Source organism: Lampris incognitus, chromosome 4 (genome assembly GCF_029633865.1).
Source record: "Lampris incognitus isolate fLamInc1 chromosome 4, fLamInc1.hap2, whole genome shotgun sequence".
Lineage (NCBI taxonomy): Eukaryota > Metazoa > Chordata > Actinopteri > Lampriformes > Lampridae > Lampris > Lampris incognitus.
The window spans coordinates 49,413,092-49,435,192 of NC_079214.1; the positions used below are offsets into that span (position 1 = coordinate 49,413,092).

General features: G+C 41.6%; 1 protein-coding gene across 1 annotated transcript in view; it reads left to right on the top strand.

The window, feature by feature from the left end:
• Positions 1–22,101, top strand: part of vps13c (vacuolar protein sorting 13 homolog C) — a 163,369-nt gene that overhangs the window by 68,413 nt on the left and 72,855 nt on the right. Inside the window, exons 24-38 of the mRNA XM_056279041.1 lie at positions 133–205; positions 673–702; positions 1,249–1,349; positions 1,627–1,780; positions 5,014–5,093; positions 6,663–6,722; positions 7,937–8,087; positions 8,283–8,399; positions 8,601–8,704; positions 8,858–9,025; positions 11,227–11,262; positions 13,774–14,078; positions 14,607–14,754; positions 16,739–16,847; positions 17,149–17,282. Coding sequence (XP_056135016.1) covers positions 133–205; positions 673–702; positions 1,249–1,349; positions 1,627–1,780; positions 5,014–5,093; positions 6,663–6,722; positions 7,937–8,087; positions 8,283–8,399; positions 8,601–8,704; positions 8,858–9,025; positions 11,227–11,262; positions 13,774–14,078; positions 14,607–14,754; positions 16,739–16,847; positions 17,149–17,282 — 1,770 coding nt within the window. The remainder of the gene's footprint in view (positions 1–132; positions 206–672; positions 703–1,248; positions 1,350–1,626; positions 1,781–5,013; positions 5,094–6,662; positions 6,723–7,936; positions 8,088–8,282; positions 8,400–8,600; positions 8,705–8,857; positions 9,026–11,226; positions 11,263–13,773; positions 14,079–14,606; positions 14,755–16,738; positions 16,848–17,148; positions 17,283–22,101) is intronic.

The window sequence follows — 22,101 nt, forward strand, 5'->3', positions numbered from 1 at the left end:
TCAACTATAACAAATCTAATGTCATAAAACTTGAAATTTACATGAATTTTGATTGCTTCTGAATTTAATTAGATAACTGACGATAGTTAAAATGACTTTTTTACAGCATGTCACCCTGATTTCTGGCTGTAGGTGCTGTCCTTGGCTGAGTCCAGACCCAAAATTCTAAATCTTCATCCCACGCTCCTTGGAACAATAGAAACAGGTTGGTCATTGCACTTTTCGGCAATTTGAATTTAACAGGTAAACAAACAGATTTAGCTGATGATCTTATCCACAAAAGTGCCAAATTCCTAGAACACCAACGTTATGAGCAAGTAGCACTTAACAGCTCATGCACAGGTAGGGGAGAGTTCTAGGAAAGGAAATGGGGGAAAGGTCAGCTCAGATATGAAAGAATTTTTTTTATAGTGATCTTCAGATGCCACAGTAGCATAGGCAACTACATTTGTGAGGCTTTCTAAGGTTTTATGATATGCTAGACCTGGTTCTAGTCTTTCATGACTGGGTTGGTAATAGAATATTCAAGGAGACCAATGTTTTTTAGACGTGTGACACCTGCCACTGCTGTGGCCTCAGACATTGATAGTACAAACTCCCACAGAACTGTGTTTGATAGCCTCACCTCTAATGTCATTGCTCTAAATCTTCTCCTTGATACTGACTTGGCAGATGTCAACAGACTGACAACAGCTACAAACAGTGAGTTGTACAGGGCCTCATCTCCCAATATTGCACTGATAAACCAGACAATCAGAAATTAGGGACACATATTTGCAGTTCATTTGAGGTTAGTGTTGTTTTTTTTTCTATCAGGTATATTTGATGTTGCTGGGGAAAAAAAGAACTTCTTGTGTCCGTAGGGGGGCAATTTCAGCTTGTCTTCACCCAGCAAGATTGGGTATCGAGAACTTGCCCCAATTTGGGAATGTGATTTCAGCTTTAATTACACTTTCAGTTTTGTTCAATTCTGCATTTTCTTTGTCGAATGGCATACCTCTGTTACAGGTCTCTTCAGTCTTGTATTTATCAAACATCTCCTTTGATGAAAGTGCTTCTTTACTCGACTAGATAGACTTTGCCTGATCTTCATCTGTTTCATCAGCAGAGCAGTACAGCTTACTCATGAGAGCCAAGAAATTTGATGGTCTGGTCCATGTCAAAGTCTGTGAAGTTTGATAAGTGCTTAAAGAACAAAAGGGGTCAATATGATGACTCAGCAGACCAAACAGACTTTGTCTTCCTTAGATTCTGACGAGGATGCCAGCGAGAGATCCTTGGATGAGGACCATCAGAGATCAGCGGTGGAGGAGCTCATTGATGTCCAGTTCAAGTTTGAAGTCAAAACGGTGCGTAATTATATAGTATATATAATTTCAGCCCATTGACTTATTGTTTTATTGATATTATTCATTCTGTCTGTCTGTGTATGTGCATGTCCATTTTTCTAGGCAATTTTGTACTTGCATGTGTTTGTCTGTACCTATATTGTGTCTCTGTTTTTCTTGACAAAATGTTTGTTCCTCTGTCTAAATGTGTGTTGGTGTGGGTACACCTGTGTATTTGCTTGTGTGTGTATTGTATATTTGTATCTGTGTATGTGTGTACATGTGGGCATGTGTGTAGGTTTTGCTGGAGCTAACAAGGCAGGCTGACCAAGAGAACACGGTTCTGGCCCTCAGTGTGTCCCAACTGGGAGCAGAGGGCAAGATGCGGAGCTACGACCTCACCGTCACCTCCTACCTCCGTAGAATAGGACTGGACTACTGTGAGATACAAGGTGTGACCCCGCGCACACACATGCATATACATTAAAAGGCAGACGTGCACACTTACCCTTGAGTGACTGAATGGATCTTAAATCATACATACATCATTTCACTATTTCATCAAGTCTGAGGCCATGGTTCTCTACCGGAAAATGGTGGATTGCTCCCTCCGGGTTGGGGATGAGTTGTTGCCTCAAGTGAAGAAGTTCCAAGTATCTCGGGGTCTTGTGCACAAGTGGGGGTAGGATGGAGTGGGAGATTGACAGGTGGATTGGTGCAGCATCAGCAGTAATGCGGACATTGTACCGGACTATTGTGGTTAAGAGGGAGCTGAGCCGGAAGGCAAAGCTCTCAATTTACCAGTTAATCTTCATTCCAACCCTCACCTATGGTCATGAGCTTTGGGTAATGACCGGAAGTGTGAGATCGCCGATACAAGCAGCTGAGATGAGTTTCCTCCGTAGAGTGTCTGGGCTCAGCCTTAGAGATAGGGTGAGGAGCTCGGCCATCCGGAGGGAGCTCGGAGTAGAGCCACTGCTCCTTTGCGTTGAAAGGAGCCAGTTGAGGTGGTTCAGGTATGTGATTAGGATGCCTCCCGGGCGCCTTCCTTTGGAGGTTTTCCGGGCACATCCAACTGGGAGGAGACCCCGGGGTAGACACAGAACTCACTGGAGGGACTACATGTCCAGTCTGGCCTGGGAATGCCTTGGGATCCCCCAGGAGGAGCTGGAGGGCGTTGCTGGGGAGAGGGATGTCTGGAGTGCCATACTTAGCTTGCTGCCACCGTGACCCGACCCCGGAGAAGCGGCTAATGATGACATGAGATGACATGAGATGAGATGAGATGAGATGAGATGAGATGATTTCATCATACTAGTCCTGTGTAAATGGCAAGAGATGTAAAAGTACACTCACTGAGCACTTTATTAGGAACACTGTAAAGTCAATGGGTATCCCCTCCCTTTGCTCTCAAAACAGCCTCAATTCTTCCATGGATTCCACAAAATATTAGAAACATTTCTTTGAGATTCTGGTCCATGTTGACATGATTGCATCGCACAATTTCTGCAGATTTGTCGGCTGCACATTCATGCTTTTAATCTTCCGTTCTACCATATCCCAAAGGTGTTCCGTTGGATTCAGATCCGGTGATTGGGAAGGCAACGGAAGAACATTTAACTCACTGTCGTTGTAATGGAACAGTTTCCTTTATTTTTATAATCTTGAGTCGTTTGCCTTCTAGTGGCATAGATAAGTACTGCAGGTTCAGCTACTTCCTTTTCCTGTGACAACAAGAAAATTTTGTGACAACACAGCAATATTCATGCTTCATCATTAGCCATCACCTAGTTTCTACCCCTTTGAGTGGCAATATCTTTTCACACTTCCTTGTTATTTAATCCTGTCCATATACAACACTGGTCTGTTCCTTGGAGGATATGATGCAAGGGAGAGTTTAGCTGGCTGTAAAACCTAATATAGGACAAGAGTCACATTGGGTGTAGCAGTACAGTCATGTTCATGAAACCAGTTTGAAACAACTTTTGCTTGTTGACATAGTACATTATCATGCTGGAAGTAGGCATTAGAAGATGAATAAATTGTAGCCATGAGGGGATGCACATGGCAACGGTACTTAAATAGGCTGTGGCATTCAAGCGATGATTGATTGGTATTAATGGGCCCAAAGTGTGCCAAGATAACATTCCCCACACCATTACACCACTGCCACCAGCCTGGACTGTTGACACAATGCAGATGGGTTCAAGGATTCATGCTCTTGGTGCCAAATTCTGACCCTACCATCTGTATACCTCCGCAGAAATTGAGAATTATCAGACCAGGCTATGTTTTTCCAGCCTTCAACTGCCCTGTTTTGTTGAGCCTGTGCCCACTGCAGCCTCAGCTTTCTGTTCTTGGCTGACAGAATTGGAACCTGATGTGGTCTTCTGCTGTTGTAGCCCATCCGCCTCAAGGTTCGGTGTGTTGTGCATTCAGAGATGCTTCTCTGCTCACCATAATTGTACAGAGTGGTTATCTGAGTTACTGTAGCCTTTCTAATAGTAATAATGATAATAAATTAAACTTATATAGTGCTTTTCTAACATTCAAAGTCACTTTACAATAAATGGGGTGAAACAAGACAACAGATACACATAACGCAGACATACAGGGGTTGATGGGAAGGGGGGCTACGAGAGAGAGAAGCAACAGCTACACACGACGCCAGCAGTGCTCTCCGACTTAAACAGATACAAAAAGGCCAGAAAAAAACAAAGCACCGTATACATTAATTTTCTGTAGGGGTTTACTCCCGTAGCCTATTCCTCTCCCGAGGTATCCATTAGGCAGTGGCATTATTTAACCCATAGCTGGGGGCTGGTTCGTGGGCGTCAGGGAATATCCACACACCAGTGGGCCTGCGTACCGCACATCTAGGGGCCAGACCTCCTCCGAGTCCCTTGTAGTTCAGCCAGGGTCCAAGGTGTACCCAGTTACTGTGTGTCGCCACGAAGAGGCACTACATAGGGCTTGCTGTTGGAGAAGCTTTGTACTGGCAGGGAGAGACTTAGGTGCTCAGCTCTCCTGTTCGCCCTTCTGCTAGCCAGCGGTGAAGGTTGAGAGTGAGACGTGACAGGTACAGAACACTACACCAACGCACTAGACGCTTCACAACAACCTGACTTCTTACAGAAGAATGTCAGACACACTCTGTTCAAACTAGTCTGGCCATTCTCCATTGAACTCTCACTAACAAGGATTTTTTTTCACACCATTCTGAGTAAACTCTAGAGACTGTTGTGTGTGAAGATCCCAGATCAGCCAGCCCATATGGCACGTGGCATCACGCCACGACCGAAATCACTGAGATCACATTTTTTTCCCATGGTTGATGTGAATGGTAACAGAAGCTCCTGACTCATATTGTCATGATTTTATGCATTACACTGCTGTCACATGATTGGCTGATTAGATAATTGCATGAATCGGTAGATGTACAGTTGTTCCTAATAAAGTGCTCATGAGTGTTACTATTGCTACTATAATAATAATAGTATTTTTATTAGTTTTTAATTATACTACTATGACCACCATAGAAATAATTATTATATTTAAAAAATTTCTCATGCTGTTAAAATTGTGATTATTTGGGTAAAATGTGTGATTTCATTTCTGCATTTATATAATGCAGACATTAATGGTGACTGTGAATGGGTGACTAACCTGACTGTGTTTACCTCAGATGCTAAGAACCAGCCTCTCCATCTAATCAGCTCTTCAGACAAGCAGGGCTCAGACCTGCTGAAGGTGGAGTTCATCAAAGTAAGCAGAACATCGCACTGGTCCTTTGCTCCCTTTTCAGTTGTGGTCTTTTCTGTTCTGTTCCAGTCTGGTCTGGAGCTGACACATCACATGGTCTGGGACAACATGGTGGCAAAGAATGGTGATATTTTACACTAGAACGGCCAAGGCGGTCATTTTGACTGTTTTGGATTTTCAGAGTTTAATAACTTTGTGGGGGGAAAAAAGAAGCTATAGACCTGCCACTCCCTGAATGCTCCTAAAATTGCATTAAAATGAGTTTTAGATCAATTGCACAAAAAAAAGTTATGATAAGATCTACCTAAAACGAACATGACCAGTCAAAATGACCAAGTGTAAATTTGTACGTCATCGCGCACGTCGTGTCCCTATTTATGACGTGTGTTGGTCGCGTCATTTCCTTCGTGAAGTTCATTGCTCTGTCCTAGAAACACACTAGCATTCTTCAGTGCAGAGTAATAGTCTTAACTTGATTTTTGATTATTTCCAACATGTGTGGTTACAGCCGTCGTTTCAGACGCTCCATGACTAACACCGAGGTGTTGTAGTATTTACAGGCATTGGACAGCGGCAATTTTAAATTGTTTGAAAAATAGTATTAAAGTTGTTAAAATGTTAATTTTGGTGTCAGTTGTTTCCTAAAAGACATACTAACATATGCAATGCATTAATATCTCAATTGGGTATTTATCTTGACAGAATATAGAGTTTAAAAACCAGCAGCCATTTTAACCACCCATGGTCGTTTTAGGTAGGAGTGAAATCCTGGTCGTTCTAGTTTTAAATAGGTAACCTACTTTGATAAGCCAATGACAACAAGAACAGGGAGTGTTAAGAAGGAAGTGAAAAAAGTTTGGCGAAAAGGTCAACAACAGGTCTTCATTTATAGTTATTTGCCAAACCAGGGCATCCGGGCAGCATAGCAGTCTGTTCCGTTGCCTACCAACACGGGAATCTCCGGTTTGAATCCCCGTGTTACCTTCAGCTTGGTTGGGCATCACTGCAGACAATTGGCCGTGTCTGCGGGTGGGAAGCCAGATGTGGATATGTGTCCTGGTCGCTGCACTAGTGCCTCCTCTGGTCAATCGGGGTGCCTGTTCGGGGGGAGGGGGAACTGGGGGCAATAGCGTGATCCTCCCACGCGCTGCGTCCCCCTGGTGAAACTCCTCACTATCAGGTGAAAAGAAGCGGCTGGCAGCTCCACATCTATATCAGAGGAGACATGTGGTAGTCTGCTGCCCTCCCCGGATCAGCAGAGGGGGTGGAGCAGTGACAGGGATGGCTCGGAAGAGTGGGGTAATTGGCCAAGTACAATTGGGAAGAAAAAGGAGGAAAAAAATCCAAAAAAATATTATTATTTCCCAAACCTCAACGTTATAAAAGGATCAGTATAGAGTTGACATATTTAACACTGATGTGCTGTTACTGTATAGTGGTTCAAAACACAAACCACATTTTAGTCACATTTTTAGCCACAGGGTTTCTACACCAATGGAAATGCCGCTGATCTTATTACTGTATTGTTTTTCTGTCAATGTGTGGTCTTTGTGTGCTATGACTCTGTTCCAGGCTGACCCCAATGGCCCCAGCTTCCAAACCATGTTTAACAACACAGAGCAAACACTGAAGGTGGGTGATGGTTATATGTTTTCCAGGAGCTGTCATGGTGACTAGATGAGATGGGGTTTGGGTTGGGGGTTGTTTGCTCAACTGCACTTAACAGAGGCTGTTTAAAGCTAATGGGCCACATAGAGTCCTCCTCAAGAGCGTTTTATTCTTTTATTACCTTCACCTTGCCCCCCCTGGCCAAGTCTGCCCAAAAAAAATCATGAAATATTGCATGACTTCATGAGAGAGAGAATAGAAGGAAGCGAAAGAGAGAGAAACCTCTAATTATGAAAATCAGCATCAAGTTTCTTCTAAATCGATATAGTCTGCAGTCTGCCAGTCACCTGTCAGTCAACACTGCAAAAAGAAATACCACTCCATTATTATTCCTACATTGTCACATTTTTAATTTTGATGTGATAATATTTACTGAAGATGTAAAAAAATATGAATTTCATTGCATGCAGTTGTCAAAAAAAATCCTTTTTGTTACTTTTATTACTATTTTGAACTCGTAGTGGTGGATTTTCTTCCATTATTCAAAGCCGTGCATTAGAGCCTAATGACAAGTGCTGCTCTCCTCCACCGCCAAACAACACCTGAAAGTATTTTATGGTGCTGTTTTTCAGATGTTGGTAATAAAAATGGATGTGGTTTTGTGGACTTTCATATTTACTTTTAGATGCTCTAGCGACATGTGTCAGTGTCTACATGGAGGCCAGAAAGGCAGTTTTCAGAAATGGCAGCTTGTAAATGTGGAGATAAAGGTGAAGATGTTCCCTTCATCTGTAGTGTTTATATGTTCTTTTCAAAATTAATTCTGAGTTTAATGGTGAATGGTGATATACCATTCGATGTTGAATGGTGATATACCATTATGGTGACATACCTCCAGCTGGTAATGCTAGTGAACAGACTCTACTGGTCTCTCAGACAGGTAAACACAAGCAAGAATCAATTTAGCTGGTAAAATGGGAAGTGGTTAGTATATGAAAGAGTATTTTTTCTCTTTTATTTTTATAGCTCAATCTGGTCTATGATGATATGAGAATGCTATCATTGATGGCACGGTTGCCCAGTGGTTAGTGCTGTCACCTCACAGCAAGAAGGTCCTGTTTTTTTGTGATACAGTCTTTCTTTTTGTGGATTAGATGTTGACTGAGAGACCAAGAGAGACTGAAGTAGTAAGATCTGGTCACCTTTGTGTCTGATGCAGATATTGGTTGTGTTTGCAGGTGGAATTTTCCTCTCTAGACTTTGTCCTCCACACCAAAGCCTTACTCTCTACCATCAACTATTTGAACACTGCTATACCACAGGAACTCACTACCTCCAGGGACAAAGATGCAAAGAAACAGGTGGAGAAGGCTGGACAGGGCAAGACAGGTAAAGTCCTGTCATAACTTCTCTTAGATTTGTTGATGTCAGATACAAAGACATTTTATCTTTTAAAATAGTGATAGCATACAGCTGCACTGTAGTAGTAGTAGAAGTAACTGAAGAGATCAAATTGAGAATTGAGAGTTGAATTTTTCTTGAATTGAAGATTTACATGTGTTGTATTCATGCACCCTTGTGCAGTATCTAAAGGCTCTAAAGATGGCAGTGTGTTTACCTTCAAACTGTTTGCCATGCTGGGCTCTTTCCACGTGGAAGTTTGTGATGATCGCCATAGCATTGCTGACATCAGAGTCCAAGGTAGAATTTTTAATTTTTATTTATTCCTCAACCCTATATATATATATATATATACGTGTGTGTGTGTGTGTGTGTGTGTGTGTGTGTGTGTGAGTGATAGTTGCTGTCCTGGGCAGATCCCTATGTAAAAAAGAGATCTTGGTCATGATTTTTAGAATAAAGGTAAAATTGGTGTCAAAAATAAAAATGTCCATGTGTCAGGTATTGATGCATCAGTGCTGGTCCAGGCTAAGGAGACTGAGGTTTTTGCCCGACTCAGAGACATCGTTGTCACAGATGTGGACCCTAAAACTATTCACAGAAAGGTATATCATATACAAAAGTGTTGCTCAGAAACTTGCACATCAACAAATATACCCTGTGATACACCATAAATGTGATAAAAAGTATAATTGTTTCATTTATACTTGGTAATACATGATGAGATGATAAGATGCCAACTTCTCCCCTTCCTGTAGGCAGTGTCCATCATGGGTGAGGAAGTATTCAGCTTTAAGATGTCCCTGTACCAAAATGCCACCGAGGGAGAGGGTTACTGTGACACCTCTAAGGTGGATGGAAAGGTCACCATGAGGCTGGGCTGTATCCAGATTGTCTACTTGCATAAATTCCTAATGTCGCTCCTGGTGAGAGCCCAAAGCATCAGCGCTATTTCAAATAGTCCAATTTAAACTAACAACTTAAGCACACAATGATTCAGCTTACATTTGATTGACCCCCTTTTTTGTCTAATATAATGACTCTCAATACATGTATGTATGTCTGTATGTATGTATGTATGTATGTATGTACGTACAGTGCCTCCGGAAAGTATTCACACCCCTTCACTTTCCCCACATTTTGTTATGTTACAGCCTTATTCCAAAATGGATTAAATTCCTTTTTTCTATCATCAATCTACATACAATATACCCCATAATGACAAAGCGAAAAAGGTTTTGTAGAAATTTTTGCAGATTTATTAAAAATAAGAAACTGAAATATTGCATGTACATAAGTATTCACACCCTTTACTCAGTATTTGGTTGAGGCACCCTTGGCAGCGATTACAGCCTCAAGTCTTCTTAGGTATGAAGCTACAAGCTTGGCACACCTATATTTGGGGTATTTCTCCCATTCTTCTCTGCAGATCCTCTCGAGCTCTGTAAGGTTAGATGGGGAGCGTCGCTGCACAGCTATTTTCAGGTCTTTCCAGAGATGTTCAATGGGGTTCAAGTCTGGGCTCTGGCTGGGCCACTCAAGGACATTCACAGACTTGTCCCGAAGCCACTCCTTCATTGTCTTGGCTGTGTGCTTAGGGTCGTTGTCGAGTTGAAAGGTAAACCTTCACCCCAGTCTGAGGTCCTGAGCACTCTGGAGCAGGTTTTCATCAAGGATCTCTCTGTACTTTGCTCCATTCATCTTTCCCTCGATCCTGACTAGTCTCCCAGTTCCTGCCGCTGAAAAACATCCCCACAGCATGATGCTGCCACCACCATGCTTCACTGTAGGGATGGTATTAGCAAGGTGATGAGAGGTGCCTGGTTTCCTCCAGACGTGACGTTTGGCATTCAAACATGCAAACATGCCCAAGAGTTCAATCTTGGTTTCATCAGACCAGAGAATCTTGTTTGTTATGGTCTGAGAGTCCTTTAGGTGCTTTCTGGCAAACTCCAAGCGGGCTGTCATGTGCCTTTTACTGAGCAGAGCTTCCGTCTGGCCACTCTACCATAAAGGCCTGATTGGTGGAGTGCTGCAGAGATGGTTGTCCTTCTGGAAGGTTCTCCCATCTCCACAGAGGAATGCTGGAGCTCTGTCAGAGTGACCATCAGGTTCTTGGTCACCTCCCTGACCAAGGCCCTTCTCCCCCGATTGCTCAGTTTGGCTGGGCGGCCAGGTCTAAGAAGAGTCCTGGTGGATCCAAACTTCTTCCATTTACGAATGATGGAGACCACTGTGCTCTTCGGGACCTTCAAAGCTGTAGAAATTTTTTGTACCCTTCTCCAGATCTGTGCCTCGATACAGTCCTGTCTCGGAGGTCCACAGACAGTTCCTTTGACTTCATGGCTTGGTTTCTGCTCTGACATGCACTGTCAACAGTGGGACCTTATATAGACAGGTGTGTGCCTTTCCAAATCATGTCCAATCAATTGAATTTACTACAGGTGGACTCCAGTCAAGATGTAGAAACTTCTCAAGGATAATCAGTGGAAACGAGATGAACCTGAGCTCAATTTTGAGTGTCATAGCAAAGGGTGTGAATACTTATGTACATGCAATATTCCAGTTTTTTATTTTTAATGAATTTGCAAAAATTTCTACAAAACCTTTTTCACTTTGTCATTATGGCGTATTGTGTGTAGATTGATGAGAAAAAAAGGAATTTAATCCATTTTGGAATAATGCTGTAACATAACAAAATGTGGGGAAAGTGAAGGGGTGTGAATACTTTCCAGATGCACTGTATGTATGTATGTCTGTCTGTATCTTTTCAGTCTGCCTCTGATTTTATATATGTGACAATTCAAATATGGAATCAGTCATTGAGTTGATACTGAAGATAAAACATAAGGTTCCACACTCTAGTTTTTCAGTTATGGAGTTATCAACATATAGTACATAAATAACTAATATTTTCCACCAGTATGTTTAATAACTGGTGCGTAAATTAAACTTGTGAATCTGTGCTGAGACAGTGGCCTTCTGACAATTCAATTTACAAGGTGCTGTCCCCTATCAGAAAAACTGCATTTATCTTTGTTCTTTAAAGTTATAGCGCAAGTTATACTCTTTCAATATCCATACATATACGTATATTTTCATTCTAAATCTGTCTTGTTCTTTGCAGGCTTCTTTTAGCTATCAGTATACATCTCCTGATGAGGTACAGGCTCTGGCATGCAGCAGTGATCTGCATTTATAACCCTTTTGCTTCGCAGCTCCTCCACTCAACACTACTGCACCTTAACTACACACATTTAGAATATATGATGGGTTCAGGTTATGTGGAATGAGACAGAAGTTCTGCTTAATACATAGTTGTCATCCTTGATTGCCGTTGTTAATACTGGACTAGATATAATCTTCATGTAACATGGCCTGTTTTTACAAGGTCAGGAACCTCTAACTCCTACTTGACCCAAATGACTGGTGTGACACCAAGGTGATATTAAGATACCAAAAAGTGCACAAGCCACTTTTTCAGATGTAAAAAAAAAAACCAAAAAAACTGTAGAGACCCTTGAAGAAATTCTCTGGCATTGAATCTCTGCATTCTATTTTCTGCTTTGTAAGTTGTAATTTTTTTGCTTTCACTGGTCATAACAGAAGAATGTTTTGTTATTATTATTATTTCCTATTCCTTATTCAAACAAAGTCTATATGATTGTGAGAACTTAAGTGATTAGGGTTAGCTGAACACCGTGCATGTCTCTGGTGGTAATGGATGTCTCTAAAATCTGTTCAGAAACATGCATTAGATTAATTGAAGTTTGTCACATCAGTGCCACCCTCCATTCAGAAGCTAACCGTTTTCCTATGTGCTCAGATTTGCTGTATCTACCTCACACTGTGTCACACATTGAAAAGCCCCTTTTCAATGGCTTCTTCTCACCATGCTCCTAGTGTGCGTTGTTTTTCAAACCTGCTACTGGTTGTGTGGGTAACCTGAGCATATGAAAAGCACTCCAAATTACAAAATTGAGGGAAAGAAGATCTTTGTTGATCTGTCAAATGGTATATTTGATGAAGGTGGTGAGGGCTGTTCCTCTTTATGTCCCGTATGTATTTTCTTTTTTACCGTGTTTCGTAAACTGTCTCAGTTTAAGAAAATACTGCACGTGATGCCAAATAGGAGTAGGCAAATTGGGTTGAGCTGTTTTCTTACCATATCATCCTTCTGATGGCTTTTGAAATTTGTGTTACATTTAGCTTACATTTTTAGCATATTAGAAATTTCCAAAATACAATTTTAGGTTGCACTAAGAGCAACTCTTGGGCGGCATGGTGGTGCAGTGGTTAGCGCAGACGCCTCACAGCAAGAAGGCCCTGGGTTCAAGCCCCGGGGTAGTCCAATCTTGGGGGTCATCCCGAATCTTCCTCTGTGTGGAGTTTGCATGTTCTCCCTGTGTCTGTGTGGGTTTCCTCCAGGTGCTCTGGTTTCCTCTCACAGTCCAAAGACGTTTCGGTCAGGTGAATCGGCCATACTAAATTGTCCCTAGGTGTGAATGTGTGTGTGTCGGCCCTGTGATGGACTTGTGGCCTGTACAGGGTGTCTCCCTGCCTGCCGCCCAATGACTGCTGGGATAGGCTCCAGCATCCCTTGACCCTGGTTGGGATAAGTGGCTCGGATAATGGATGGTTGGATGGATGGACTAAGAGCAACTCTCAGTATTAATGTAAATTTCTGGAAACAGCAACATTTAGGAGGAATCAAAAGCAAAGACCGCAAGGAATAAAAGCAAGACTGATGGGCACAAATGATGCAAACTAGAATAGAATAGCTTTCCCTTTTTTCTATTGGTTCTGCAGCATTTATGAATACTTTTATATGTTTTATGACTTAGTTGATGTTATTGTAGGCAGGGCAGTGAAATCTTTATAACTTTTCAGTCATTAATCACTAAGCAGATTTTAACTGCATGTTAGTGTCACTTTTTCATCTCTTAAACTTTTTGGCATATTTGACAACAGCACTGGGTCATGTAGCATTTGCAAGTAAATTGTTTGTTATAACCTACCTGAAGCATCAAATGGGTGAGGTTGAAGGTTTACCACATTAGGAGGATTCTGGCTGTGTCCATATGTTTTCAACAACAGAAAAGTAGATTAAACTGACTGCCACATACTCCTCTACTATTTATTGCATTTTTCTATGCCGTAAACCCCACCCGTGTGCTACTCCTGGTAGGAAAAAAAATCTCTTAAGAATTTGCCATGTTCTATTCGACCCAGGTCTGGTAGATTCCCTTCTGGAATGGTTTGTCCTCGCACGAAAGAAGGAATGCTTTTCATGCACAACATGTAACCATAACCAGACCTCACTCTCTCTATTAGTGCTATGCAGCTGTCACTCAACAGCCATCTTACCGTAAACTGCCTCTATATCCTTAACCTTCACTCTCCCCACTCTTACATAGTAGTGTGTGTGAATTCACTTCCTTGAACTTGGGGTCAAGAATTCAAATTTGCATTGGCTATCAAGTGTTTTTTTTTCTTTCTTTTTTTTTTTTTTACTGCATGGTCACCAGATCACCAGTCACCTTTTGGCAATGATGTTCTCACATGCAACACTCCCTCTAACTGCCATTACTTTGGTCCCTATCATGGCTGGCATTTTGTACAGATTTGCTGAAGCAGCACATGGTCACTCACAAATGATTAACACACTTCTCAGACATTCGTGGACAACTTCCAGACCGCAAAGGAGGCCCTGAGTGCGGCTACAGCCCAGGCGGCAGAGAAGGCAGCCTTCAGCGTCAGGGACTTCGCCCAGAAGAGCTTCCGTCTCTCAATGGACATCAAGCTGAAGGCCCCACTTATCATCATCCCCCAGTCTTCTATCTCCCACAATGCCTTCGTGGTGGACTTGGGTCTGATCACCGTGGGGAACAGCTTCTCTCTGATGACAGCCGAAGGGTTCTCCCTCCCTGCAGTTGTGGAAAAGATGGATGTGAAGTTGACTCAGCTGAAGCTGTCTCGGTACTTTTGTGTCCTAAAGTAATATATATACTGCTGCTGTCAGATGAAAAGTTTGTCTTCAAAAAAAAAACCAAAAAAAATCACGAGCTTAGAAAATCCTCTTTATTTTCCCATTCAGTTTAGATTTTTAATTTTATTTCACTTTTGATATCATTTCAGCCTTGGTTTTGGAGAGGGCCTCATAGCTCCTAGGGTCATGAAAATTGCTTTAGTTATTTTGTAGGATTATGGAAACTTTCAACTCAAGTAAAAACAGAAATCCCCATGATTTCACTTCTTAGTTTTTCTTCGATAGCGTCAGTGTATTTGCTTCATTCCTGGAATTGGACAGTGACATTATTGTACGTGCACACTTTTTTTTAGTTTTAGCACATGAATATGACTCATTAGTCCATAATTTACTCGTCTTGCATGTTGTGGTAGTGTTTGCCCTGCTTTTGCCATACATATTACCGATTGGGTGCATCATTAGAAAGTGTGGATTTCTGTACATATGATTTCATCTAGTCAATATTTCTCTGTTGACAGAACCAACTTAAAACAAAGCTCCCCACAGCCAGACATTGAGATTCTCCAACCAATCAACTTGGCGCTTCTTATCAACCGTAATCTGGCAGCTTCCTGGTTTACCAGTATCCCCGGCATGCAGGTTCAGGGAGTCCTGAAATCAATGAATGTGAGTGTAAACATTCATTTAAAATATTCCAAATGATAGCACACACTATTTTGTAAATGTTACAACGACAGTACTGTTGTATGGGCTGTTAGTATGAAAACCCTACTTAAGTAGCTACTGTAAAAAGTATCTTTTCTAAACGGAAGCAGTGTTTAATTATCTCGACATTTTGTGGAAAACACCTGTAAAACCTTAAAATCCACATTTATTTCCACACGTATTTAGTCAGCCATACATGTTGCTAATGACTTCTAATCCTCCTCTATTGTCATTAACTGCTGTCATTAAGCAGTAACCCGGATATCTCTGTAACTGGCAACTACAGACCAATTTCAAATTTGTCTTTCAAAAGTAAAATCATTGAAAAGGTTGTTCTTCAGCAAGTCAGTTGCTTTTTAACATCAAATGGATTGACACACAATTTCCAATCGAGATTTTGGGCCCTCCACAACACTGAAACTGTATTTATGAAGGTTTTAAATGACGTTTGTCTAAATACCATCTGGCAAAAGCTATCTTAATGCTACTTGATCTTAGTGCTGCTTTCGACACTATCGACCATGCATTACTTCTAGACACACTGGAGAAATGGGTTGGGCTTTCCGGAAGTGTGCTAAATTGGTTCAAATCTTATTTACAACATAGGGACTACTTTGTTTCAATTGGCTTCTATGTATCTGACCACAAGACAATGGCTTGTGGGGTCCTCAATGCTCAATCCTCGGGCTTGCTTCTGTTAAGTCGAGTTCTGCGACACAACAAAGTCTCTTACCAAAACTTTGCAGACCATATTCAAATATACATAGCTCTCTCACTGAGTGATTATGGTCCCTTAGATACACTTTGTCAGTACTTGGAACAAATTAATGACTGGATGTCTCAGAAGTTTCTCCAATTAAAGATAAAATTGAGACCATTGTTTCTGGCCCTAGGAAAGAGAGGTTGATAGTTATTGCTCAACTTGAATTTCTGTCAATCAAGACTACAAGCCAAGCCAGAAATCTGGGTGTCATTTTGGACTCAGACCAAAATTTTGATAGCCATATCAAGGTGGTAACAAAGTCGGCTTATTAACATCTATCTTAAAGCCATAGCTACAATAATAGTATTCATGTATAAAGAAGACTTAGAGAAACAAATCCATGCTTTTGTTACCAGTAGATTAGACTATTGTAATGACCATTTTTCTAATCTCCCAAAAAGCCATCTAACTGTTAAAACTGATACAGAGCCCCCGCTGCTAGAGTTCTGATTAGGACTAAGAAGACTGAACATATTGAACTCCAATTCTCACATCCCTTCACCGGCTTCCAGGGAATCACAGAATCAAATTTAAAATACTGCTCCTTGTTTTTAAATCTCTTAATGGTTCAGGGCCGTAATACATCACTGCCCTATTTTTAGAATATGAACCTTCCAGTCTTCTCAGGTCATCTAAGGCTCTGCTGGTACTTTCCAGGGTAAAAACCAAACATGGTGAGGCAGTGTTCAGCCAGTGTGCTGCTGACAATTGGAACAAACTACCTGAAGAGATTAGATTTGTTAAAAACTTTAATGTTCACAACTGCATTTCAGTAAATCATCACTTTAATTTTGTTTCATTATTAAATTTCTATTATCCTTTAATTTATTTTAATTCTTTATTTTTTAATATCTTCTTGTTATTAATCATTTTATCATTTTATCTTGTTCTGTATCTCTTTTTTAGTGTCTTTATGCTCTTATGTAAAGCATTTTGAATTGCCTTTGTGTATGAAATGTGATATATTGATAAACTTGCCTTGCCTGTTTTTGCAACTATGGTATTTGGTTCTAGCAAGTTAGAGTGGGGTGATTTTGTATTTCGGGAACAGAAGTCCTATGGAAAACACTTAAGCTGTTTGGATTTCCTAAATTGGGAGGTACTCAGTGGTTTTATAATTGAAAAATATGGTATAACTTTTTTCATTTTCTTTGACGCTTTGGTTCGTGTCCTCCCATCTAGATTTGTCTGGGTCAGGAAGATTTTGGTGTGCTGATGAAGATCCTGGTGGAGAACATTGGAGAGGGAAGTAAGGAACATATTATGGACATGAAGAAGCAGGTGGCTCAAGGTAATTTTGCCATACACATGCACATTAGTATTCCTGTGTTCTTTTTTTATGTCTATGAATACAGCAGTAACCATTTAGGAAGTCTCCCTTCCTTCCTTTATCCCACATCTATCCTCTATTACAACTGAAGACAATTCTTGAATATTACATCATAAAACCAAGCTGTTATATAAAACTTTCATTATTGAAACAGGGTAAAAAGCTGTGGAAGGTGAATATGGTAATGAAAAGGATGGCTTATGAGAAAGGGAAATGTGTTGTTGTCTTTTACTAAACCCCCCCCCCCCCATTTCATCTTTAGAGAAGGCAGAACTGGCTGAGGAACAGATGGAGGTGATACCATTACAAGTGGGACTTGGTGGGCAGCCTTCTGTGACCAATGGAGGTCTTAGTGAAAATGCTCTCAATATTCTCCTCAACTTTGAAATCAAAGAGGTATAGCTTCTACACTGACTATAAAAATATTCCTCATGACCTTTTGTACATCTTGTGTTAAAAAACAAGTTTTAAATTCTTTCAGCTAGAATTTCTGATCTGTAATGGCTTTGTAGTAGGACTAAATGTTCTATAATAACTCTCCCTTTTTTATTCTTTTTTTTTTTGTTAAATGGACTGCATTTATATAACACTTTTCTAGTCTACCGGCCACTCAAAGTGCTTTACAATGTATCCCTCACATTCACCCATTCACACACACACCGATGGTGGAGGCTGCCATGCAGGGCACCAACCTGCTCATCAGGAGCAGTTAGAGGTTCAGTCTTGCTCAAGGACACTTCGAAATACTTGGGAACCATGCTTGAACCAGTTACCCTCCAATTACTAAATGACCCACTCTACAGCCTAAGCATCGGCATTGCCAGGTCATTTTGCTGGGGCTTAATCCCCGAATGTTTTGAGTGTAGCCCCGAATATAAGCCTATTTGGGAAGGCTGACAAAAAACATAACCTGCGTGAATGTCCGATAGTCTTCATAACATAACAGCCTGTCAAAATAAATGCAGGTCTCTAAACTAGCTCCATCTGTGTGTCTGCGCGCGTGCGTGCGTGCGTGTGTGTGTGTGTGAGTGAGTGAAAGAAAATGTAATATTTCAATAAACTAATGTTAACATAAATACATTTAACTTTTTTCCTCTGGTACTGTAGCATGTCTTAAATATTTAATGATAGCAGTTGTGAGATATTCTGCTTCTACTCAATACTAATACTAATTACTAACAACTGCTGATATTTTTAATGTCACAATTCATAGTTAATCTGGAGAGTAAACAGTTTTTGAGGTACACATTTCAATTTTTCAATGATTAAGACATGTACTTTGAATGTAAATAAGGTGCCAAAGTGCATAAAAAAGCACCAAAATAGAGCTTGTTTATCAAAAAAAAAATTTTAAAAAAAAATCTGGGGGAGGATCCCCAGATCCCCCTACAGAAGTCCAGGCTAAGCCCTGAATGTCCTCAAGTCCTGGCAATGCCCCTGTGCTTGAACCATGCCACCCAGTTACTTTTTTTTTTATTTCAATTTTGCATTTTCATCTCATCATCAGCCGCTTCTCCGGTGGCAGTAAGCTAAGTAGGGCACTCCAGACGTTCTTCTCCCCAGCAACGCCCTCCAGCTCCTCCTATGGGATCCCAAGGCATTCCCAGGCCAGATTGGACATGTAGTCCCTCCAGTGAGTTCTGGGTCTACCCTGGGTCTCCTCCCAGTTGGACATGCCCAGAAAACCTCCAAAGGAAGACACCCAGGAGGCATCCTAATCAGATGCCCGAACCACCTCAACTGGCTCCTTTCAATGCGAAGGGACAGTGGCTCTACTCCGAGCTCCCTCCGGATGTCCGAGCTCCTCACCCTATCTCTAAGGCTGAGCCCAGACACCCTACGGAGGAAACTCACTTCAGCCACTTGTATCCGCGATCTCACCCTTTTGGTCACTACCCAAAGCTCATGACCATAGGTTAGGGTTGAAACGAAGATTGACTGGTAAATTGAGAGCTTTGCCTTTCGGCTCAGCTCCCTTTTCACCACAGTGGTTTGGTATAATGTCTGCATTACTGCTGATGCTGCACCAATCCGCCTGTCAATCTCCCGCTTCATCCTACCCTCACTTGTGAACAAGACCCCAAGATACTTGAACTCCTTCACTTGAGGCAACAACTCATCCCCAACACAGAAGGAGCAATCCACCATTTTCTGGTAGAGAACCATGGCTTCAGACTTTGAGGTGCTGATTCTCAGCCTGGCCATTTCACACTCAGCTGCAAACCACCCCAGTGTGTGCTGGAGGTTGTGTTCTGATGAAGCCAACAAAACCACATCATCTGCGAAGAGCAGAGATGCAATTCTGAGGTTCCCAAAACGGACACACTCCTCACCCTGGCTGCACCTTGAGATCCTGTCAATGAATATCACAAACAGAATTGGAGACAAGGGACAACCTTGGGGTCGTCCGACACCCACTGAAAACATGTTGTAAATAGTTGTTCCGTTGTCCCACGGCAGGACAGAATCCTCATTGTTTCTCCTGGATCCGAGGTTTGACAATCGGTCAGAGCCTCCTTTCCAGAACCTTAGAGTAAGCTTTCCCAGGGAGGCTGAGCAATGTGATGCGCCGATAATTGGAGCCCATCCTCTGGCCCCCTTTTTTAAATATGGGAACCACCACCCCAGTCTGCCACTCCACAGGTACTGTCCCTGACCTCCACGTGACACTGAAGAGGCGTGTCAGCCAAGACAGTCCAACAATGTCAAGAGCCTTCAGCATCTCAGGGTGAATCTCATCCACACCTGGTGCCTTGCCACTGAGGAGCTTCTTAACTACCTCAGAGACCTCTGCCAGGGATGTGGCATTTTAAATCTTGCATTTTAAACACAGAAAATACAATATACAACATAAAACTGTGGGGGTAGGGGATACATTAAATCTTGTGTACTTGTCACAAAGTTCAAAGTTATCTGCATAACTCTGAACGTGGATATAGACCCCATGTGAACATATGCACAAATATATTTGCACGCATACATATATAAATATATCCACAAATATACAGCCCATGTACACGTACATATGCCCATACATATACGTACATACATGTAACTATGACCATGTGCATATGACATGGTCATATACATGCACATAGCCACATGTATGCAGCCCTCAGCACAGGTTTATCCTGATAATGTCCCAGTGCCCACTCAGACCCTTATCAAAGTCTTTCAGTAAACAGGCTGCTCTCTCCATGTTAAGTAAGTCTAGGTAATCCTCCAGCCATGACTCCCTTAGGAAGCAAGCTAACTTTCACTCCTTCCAGTTCAGAAGTATCAATCTCTTAACTGAAAGGCAACCTAATGCCTAAAGGTGTATAATCGTGGGACTACAGTGGCTTGCAAAAGTATTCATACCCCTTGAACTTTTCCACATTTTGTCACGTTACGACCACAAACATAAATATATTTTATTGGAATTTTATGTGAAAGACCAACACAAAGTGGCACACAATTGTGAAGTACAAAGAAAATTATACATGATTTAAAAAAAAATTTACAAATAAAAAACTGAAAAGTGTGGTGTGCAAAAGTATTCAGCCCTCTTTGCTCTGAGTGCAACCAATTGCCTTCAGAAGTTGCCTGATGATTGCTGAATGATCGAATGTTGACCCAATGACTAAATAGAGTCAACCTGTGTGTAATCTAATCTCAGTACAAATACAGCTGTTCTGTGACGGCCTTAGAGGTTTGTTAAGAGAATATTGGGGAGCAAACAGCATCATGAAGTCCAAGGAACACACCAGACAGGTCAGGGATAAAGTTGTGGGGAAGTTTAAAGCAGGGTTAGGCTATAAAAAGATTTCCCAAGCTTTGAACATCTCACGGAGCACTGTTCAATCCATCATCCGGAAATGGAAAGAATATGGCACAACTGCAAACCTACCAAGACACGGCCGTCCACCTAAACTTACAGGCCGAACAAGGAGAGCACTGATCAGAGATGCAGCCAAGAGGCCCATGGTGACTCTCGACGAACTGCAGAGATCCACAGCTGAGGTGGGGGAATCTGTCCACAGGACAACTATTGGTCGTGCACTGCACAAATCTGGCCTTTATGGAAGAGTGGCAAGAAGAAAGCCATTGTTAAAAGAAAACCATAAGAAGTCCCGTTTGCAGTTTGCCAGAAGCCATGTGAGGGACACAGCAAACATGTGGAAGAAGGTGCTCTGGTCAGATGAGACCAAAATTGAACTTTTTGGCCTAAATGCAAAACGCTATGTGTGGCGGAAAACTAACACTGCACATCACTCTGAACACACCATCCCCACTGTCAAACATGGTGGTGGAAGCATCATGCTCTGGGGGTGCTTCTCTTCAGCAGGGACAGGGAAGATGGTCAGAGTTGATGGGAAGATGGATGGAGCCAAATACAGGGCAATCTTGGAAGAAAACCTGTTGGAGTCTGCAAAAGACTTGAGACTGGGGCGGAGGTTCACCTTCCAGCAGGACAATGACCCTAAACATAAAGCCAGGGCTACAATGGAATGGTTTAAAACAAAACATATTCATGTGTTAGAATGGCCCAGTCAAAGTCCAGACCTAAATCCAATTGAGAATCTGTGGCAAGATCTGAAACCTGCCGTTCACAAACGCTCTCCATCTAATCTGACTGAGCTTGAGCTGTTTTGCAAAGAAGAATGGGCAAAAATTTCCGTCTCTAGATGTGCAAAGCTGGTAGAGACATACCCCAAAAGACTTGCAGCTGTAATTGCAGCAAAAGGCGGTTCCACAAAGTATTGACTCAGGGGGGCTGAATACTTTTGCACACCGCACTTTTCAGTTTTTTATTTGTAAAATTTTTTTTACATCATGTATAATTTTCTTTGTACTTCACAATTGTGTGCCACTTTGTGTTGGTCTTTCACATAAAATTCCAACAAAATATATTTATGTTTGTGGTCGAAATATGACAAAATGTGGAAAAGTTCAAGGGGTATGAATACTTTTGCAAGCCACTGTAGTTATATTATCAGGCTTTTTACCCAAAATGCATACAGTAGGAGATAGGGGAAGATCAACATCTAAAATCTCTGACATCATTGCATGCACTTCTAACCACAAAGATTTCACAGCAGGACAGTCCCATAACAAAATAATTAATGAACCATGACTACCACAATTATGCCAACACAAATCTGAGGCATTTACAGTTATCTTTGCTAGTCTGACAGGAGTCACATATGCTCTACATAGAATCTTGTATTGAATG